Source organism: Lutra lutra, chromosome X, assembly GCF_902655055.1.
Source record: "Lutra lutra chromosome X, mLutLut1.2, whole genome shotgun sequence".
Lineage (NCBI taxonomy): Eukaryota > Metazoa > Chordata > Mammalia > Carnivora > Mustelidae > Lutra > Lutra lutra.
Genome location: NC_062296.1, coordinates 28,273,857 through 28,279,856, shown reverse-complemented (window position 1 = coordinate 28,279,856; position 6,000 = coordinate 28,273,857). Strand labels below are relative to the sequence as shown.

Below are 6,000 nucleotides of genomic sequence, written 5' to 3'. Positions count from 1 at the left end.
AAGGGACAGGAGTCAGGTGGACCTAAAAGTCATGGAGAACCCCAAGGCCTCGAAGAACATGGAGGTAACCACGAGCAACCCTAGAACCTAAAGGCCTCGGTCACTCATTGGAGGCTGCGCATGTCAATCCTCGCTTCTCGACAAATGAGTCTGGGTGTCCGGCAGCGGGGCCGCGGCCCACTGTTGACGCTTCTGGCCCCGCCCTCCGTCCCTGGTCTAGGGGCCCCTTTGGAGCCCTGTCCACTGTTACCGGAGGGGACGCCTGGGTGGGCCGCTGGCGACATCCGCCCCCTTCCCTTCCCGTCGCGGGCCTCCACTGGCACCGCCGCAGACTGTCGTCCCCTCCGTGGCAGGCTCCTCGGCCTCCCCGTCCACCTCACGTCGGGCCCGCTGCCCACGGCCTCCCCACAGCAGCGGCCCCCTCGGCGGCCACCATCTTTTCGGTTGGCTTTGCCTCAGACCGGTCGCCGCCCCACTGAGGTACTGCTTGTCGCCATGTCCTCCTCCGGGGATCCCGGCCAGGCCCCTGGCCAGGATAGCTCCGCGAGCGCTGTGGGGGCAGGGTCCCCGGAGGCCGGAGGCGGCAATGGGGTGACCCCTGGGGTCGGGTTTCCCCAGATTGAGGTGGCTGGAGTGGCGGGGCCCGAGGTGGCCCTCGAGTCCGGGTCCCCCAGGATGGAGGTGGCCCTTGAGTCCGGGTTGCCCGAGATGGAGGTGGCCCTCGAGTCCGGGTCCCCCACGATGGAGGTGGCCCTCGAGTCCGGGTTGCCCGAGATGCAGGTGGCCCTCGAGTCAGGGCCCCCCGGGATGGAGGTGGCCCTCGAGTCCGGGTTGCCCGAGATGCAGGTGGCCCTCGAGTCAGGGCCCCCCGGGATGGAGGTGGCCCTCGAGTCCGGGTTGCCCGAGATGGAGGTGGCCCTTGAGTCCTGGTCCCCCGAGATGGAGGTGACCCTCCACTCTGGGCTGCCCCCGATGGAGGTGTCCGAAGTGGAGGGGCCCGTGGGAGGCCTCGGGGAGGCTGCCTTGGGTTTGGGTCTGGCCTGCGGCCCGGCGGGCGTGAGCGCGGAGGCCGAGGAGGACGAATCGGATTTCGGGCCGGCGGAGGAGGACGGGGAGGAGCAGCAGGAGGAGGGTCTGGAGATCCTTGTGGACGCCCACCAGTTCCCAATGGTTGGCTTCCGCTTCATGTTCCTGGACCTGGTGCACTCGCTCCTGCACCGGATCTACCACAACAACCACATCCTCGTGCGGCCCCGCCGCGGCCGCGTGAGGGTCCGGACTCGGGCCCGGCAGCCCGACAGCCCCCGTTGGCACCCCGCAGCCCCCGCAGGCCCGCCGGCGTGGGCAGCTCCGGCCGCGGCCCGGGAGACCGAGGCCTCGTCCGAGGAGGAGGCCGCCTGGGAGACGGCGGAGGAGCCGGACGAGGAGTCTGAGGAGGGCCTGGCGACCGCCAAGGGTGAGGAGGGACCCGGGAGCCCGAGGAGCGGGGGCGGCGGGGAGCCCTGCGGGTGTCCGGGACGCGGAAGCCGGGGTTCCCCCAAACCCAAGGCCGAGGGCCTGAGCGGGAGCCCCATTCCCTGGGGACCTACAGCTTTTCAGAAGGAAGCGTGAGGCCCTCTGGCAGCCTCCACTAAGACAGCTGAGGGCCCCGGGGTACCGGGTGAGCCACAGGCCACTGTCCGCCTGGGGGGCGGGGCGGGGCGGGGGCGGGGCCTGAAGGAAAAGAGCCAGCCAATGGCACACCTCGTTTCTGCGCGTGGCTTTGAAAATGTCCAGAGTCTCAAAGTCCATCCCGCATCATTACGAACTGACGCGCGTGGGCCTGGTACAAGTGAAATACTCAGGGGTTGAGTGAACGCGCTTTGCCGTAGAATGTGTCGTTGAGGCAAAACATTTTTGCGAGAAATTTCTGACAAAACCTTAGAGAAGGCCGCAGACCCTGATGATTCTGATCCCTTCTTCTCCGAAGGGCCAGAAACAGTCAGCTGCACAGGGTGACTGGGAAGAATGTCACCCTGAAAGTAAGGGATCGAGCAGCAGAGCTATCAACTTGGAGGAGGCTTCCCACCTCTGCTTTTCAGAGTACTTCTACGCTCCTGCTTCAGGGAGAGGACTGGGTGTCACTAGTCCTTATGCATCGGGATGGTTTTCCCTGGGAATGTCTGCTCCAACGTCTGTCTTATTCTTTACCAAAGGAACAACTAAATATCAGTATGAGAAGCCTGCCAAAGGGGCCAACGACTCTGAAAGGGAGGAAGAAAAAGACAAATTTAACAAAAAGCAAGAAGGACCCAACTAAAGAAGATCTGCCCCAGCAGAGAACAGCCCCAGATCAGGTATCACAATAGCTTTGCACATCACCCCAACTTTCCTGGCATTTACATGCTACTGACAGTCCTTCCCCCCCAATTCTCCCAATAAATTAAGAAGTTTGTTTAGAATTAGTTTAAAAATTTAGTTTCACCAGCTTAGACCATTAACCGAAAACTCATGTACTTAGTAATAGAAAATACAGTATATTCTGAAATATATTTCACGGTTGCTCATTCGTTCTTGTGAGGTCTTTTGTCCTCTACCTGAAAGACTACTAACAAGTGGTAAGTGTCTCAGTAACCAAGAAAAAGTATTTCTTTAGAGAACAGTTAGCAGAAGCAGTAAGGAAATTGGCTGGCTGGGCACTAGTCAGACATTCATAGGAGAGACAGTGCCTTTGCAAACGTGATTACATACAAATAGCAAAAAGTCAAGAATTCCAAGTAGGACCACACAATGATTAATACCTAAATATTCAGGTGTCGATGTTTGTATTTTATGTGACAGTCCAAAGACACTTAGTCATCGTATGGCTATTACTTATCACTGAATTGGCAATTAGGTCTTGAGGAATATCTTATCTTTGAATATTTGGAAAGATGTACATTTCTTTGCATTTTCACAGCTGTGTATTTCATAATCACAGCCTCATTCTTGTATGGAAGATAGAGAAACTGAGGGTCTGGGAGAGTAAGGGAGTATCATTTGTGGAATGAGCAGAGGCTTTTAAGGTGAAGAGATTTCCACTAATTCCAGAATGGCCTTTAGGGGTGGGGGTGTGGGGGCAGGGGGGGATTTATGGTGTCAGGCCAGCGGGAGGCAAGGTTGGTATGATCCCAGAATTGAAGCCATGGGTTGCACGAGCACCCTCTACACAAGGGCACAGGTTACAAGAAGAAAGTGTGTTGTTTTCTCCTTGCTGAGATACAGCACACAGAAGGAGCCCACGGACACAGGGCTCTGTTCATAGGTCTAGAAGGTCACTGGTGCTGGTTAATGCTGCCTCACGGTTCCTTTTCTCTCATTTCATCCTGCAGTTGGCATAAAAGAAAGAAGATGAAGAAAGAAGAAAGAATCTGTTGTTCGTTATTTTTAGGTTTTTCATTTTTTAGAAGCCCATGGGAATTTTATTAACTCTGATGTCATTCCAAACTGCATCATCCAAAAAGTGATATCCAATGAAATGTGACTCTGCGCTTATGTTTGACAGATATATCTGATAGCATTTGTTCAAGTTAAAAGTAAGTTTGTTTTAAATTAATGCACTGGAATGTAGGCAGATTTTACTTAAATTATCTTGACTCAGATCTCTCTTTTTCCTTTTTGTTTTGTCCCACTGTACCTTCACTGAAAGGTATCACTCTCCACCATTTGGTGAGCCTGTTTTAAATTAATTTCTTACAGCCCCAAATAAAAGAAAATGTCAAGTTTAAAACAATTGTTGTAAGGAGAGAGATGTAGGTCAAGTCTTTAGAGCTACACTGTCCACGACATTAGTAACTAGCCGTATGTGGCGACTGAAATATGGCTAGTCTAACTTGATATGTGCTGTTAAATATAAAAATGTTAAATTAACTCACTGATAATTTCATATGGATTACATGTTGAAACGATAATATATTGAGTTAAAATGTACTATTAAAATTAATTTTCCCATTTCCTTTCACTTTTTAAAAAAGGTTTTATTTATTTATTGGGAGGGTGAGGCGAGGAGCAGAGGGAGAGGGACAAGTAGACTCCGTGTTAAGTGCAGAGTCCGACGTGGGGCTTTGTCTCAAACCCTGAGATCATGACCTGAGCTATAATCAAGAGTCCCATGCTTAACCACCTGAGCCACCCAGGCACCCCTCTTCTTACTTTTTAATGTGGCTACTAGAAGACTTAAAATTACACATGTGACTTGCGTTATATGTCTATTAGACAGTGCTGCTCTAGAGTATGGTTTTGTTTTGTTTTAAAAACTTTATCTACTTATTTGAGAGAGAGAAAAAGCCTGACCAGGGGGAGGGGCACAGGGAGGGGCAGACTCCCCACTGAGCAAGGAGCCAATGCGGGCTCAATCCCAGAACCCTGGGATCATGACCTGATCCAAAGGCAGACACTTAACCTACTGAGCCCCCCAGGTGCCCTAGAGCCTGGTTTTGAAGGAAACCTCCCTGCTGGCTCCACTGGCCTTGAGGCCAGATGGTGCTGCTGAGCCTGGGCCCAGACACTGACTTAGAGCGGTGGTTCTCGAAGTTCAGTCCCCACAACAGCGTCACCCGGGAATTCTTAGGTTCTACCCAAGAGCTACTGAATCAGAATCTCTGAGGGTAAGGCCAGCACTCTGGGTTTCAACGAACCCTTCAGGGACGCTGATGCAGCTGAGGTCTCAGAAGCGCTGGTTAAGAGCCACAGGGGAAGAAGCCGAGACTCACCTATGGTAGAACCAGCCTTCATTGACGGGCTTGGGACTGGCAGGTAGACTGAACAGGATGGCGAGGGCTGGCTGGGGGAGGAGGCCAGAACACACAGGGGGCTGAGACACAGGGGGGCTCCGATGGGGAGATGGCGGCTGAAAGCTGCATAAGGAGCTGCTTCCAGAAGGATACAGACATGATACCACATGTATGACGTCTAAGACACATGCAAAATGACCACCAGGTCTGGATTGTAGCTAAAGATGTCTGGGGTAAAAAGCACCCACAGGGGAGAAGCATACAAATGCAGCATGTGTGACAGCATGCACAGGGAAGGGTAAAGAACTTATTTAGGATGGCGGCCCCAGGGGGTTTGAGAGCCTATTTCTGCATTTAGTTAAGGCTTCCTGCTACCCCCTTGACAGTACTGATACCTTCTCTCACATTCTGTGCCAGCACATTTCCTATGCTAACTTACACAAGCGTTATTTTTTTTTAATCGAGGTGAAATTCCCTCTAAATTAACCATTTAAAAGCGAGCACTTCAAAGACATTCACAATTTTGTGACACCGTGGCCTCTTTCATTCCAAAACGTTTCCATGGGCCCCAAACTCTGTACCCATGAAGTAGCCATAGCCACTCCCCATTTGCCCCTCCCCCAGCCCCAGGGCAGCCGCCAGTCTGTTTTCCATCTCCATGAATTTACAAACATTTCGTAGAAAGGAAGTCACACGATATGTGACCTTTGAGTCTGACTTCTTTCACTTGGCATCACGTTTTCAAGACGCCTCCATGTCATACCAGGCACCAGAACTTCACTCTTTTTTATGACCGAATCATGTTTTATTGTATGTCTATGCGGCAATTCGTTGACTCCCGGCTGCGGTGAACAGAGCCTATGAACAGTCCTGCTCAAGTATTTGTGCATTATTCATACATGTGTGTATTGACCCCTCCCCACCTCCCCACTCCCCCACCACAGTGAACTTCCAAATGATTGGGACCTTAAAAGCTTTTATCTTTTTCCCCCCAGAACCCTAGGCCCTGAGTTTTTCACTTAGTAGGTACTCCACTACTGCCTGTTAAAGTAAACTGAACACTTTTCCTTTTAACCGTTGTTGTTTTAAAATGGATTCGCACGTGTTCCTTATGACTAGACCCAGGGGGTGACACAGAGACACAGATGCCTGGTCATTAGCACCTAAACGGAGAGGGCAGGTCAGCAGTATTCGGCAAGGTGTGATTCGAGGGCCTTCAAAGTGGTTCCAGTTTGTTGGTGCTTTTGTG

General features: G+C 52.2%; 1 protein-coding gene across 4 annotated transcripts; it reads left to right on the top strand.

Moving 5' to 3' along the window:
* The first annotated feature begins 227 nt into the window (after nucleotides 1–227).
* CT47C1 (cancer/testis antigen family 47 member C1) lies at nucleotides 228–3,588 on the top strand. Of its 4 annotated transcripts, none has more exons than XM_047715973.1 (4): nucleotides 228–764; nucleotides 798–1,456; nucleotides 2,196–2,336; nucleotides 3,351–3,588. In XM_047715973.1, the coding sequence occupies exons 1-3, from the start codon at nucleotides 496–498 to the stop codon at nucleotides 2,297–2,299; spliced, it is 1,032 nt and encodes a 343-aa protein (XP_047571929.1). In that variant the 5' UTR covers nucleotides 228–495; the 3' UTR covers nucleotides 2,300–2,336; nucleotides 3,351–3,588. The 4 variants fall into 4 exon arrangements, with proteins under 4 accessions (XP_047571929.1, XP_047571930.1, XP_047571928.1 ...); XM_047715974.1 differs by having other exon boundaries at nucleotides 228–830; nucleotides 930–1,456; XM_047715972.1 differs by having other exon boundaries at nucleotides 228–896; nucleotides 930–1,456.
* Nucleotides 3,589–6,000: the final 2,412 nt, after the last annotated feature.

Bases quoted from the DNA above. Each gene is read 5' to 3' on its own strand.
- CT47C1 (XM_047715971.1), top strand. From the start codon at position 496: ATGTCCTCCTCCGGGGATCCCGGCCAGGCCCCTGGCCAGGATAGCTCC. The intron at 1,457-2,195 runs GTGAGGAGGGAC...TCTTTACCAAAG, and splicing joins GGGCCTGGCGACCGCCAAGG to GAACAACTAAATATCAGTAT.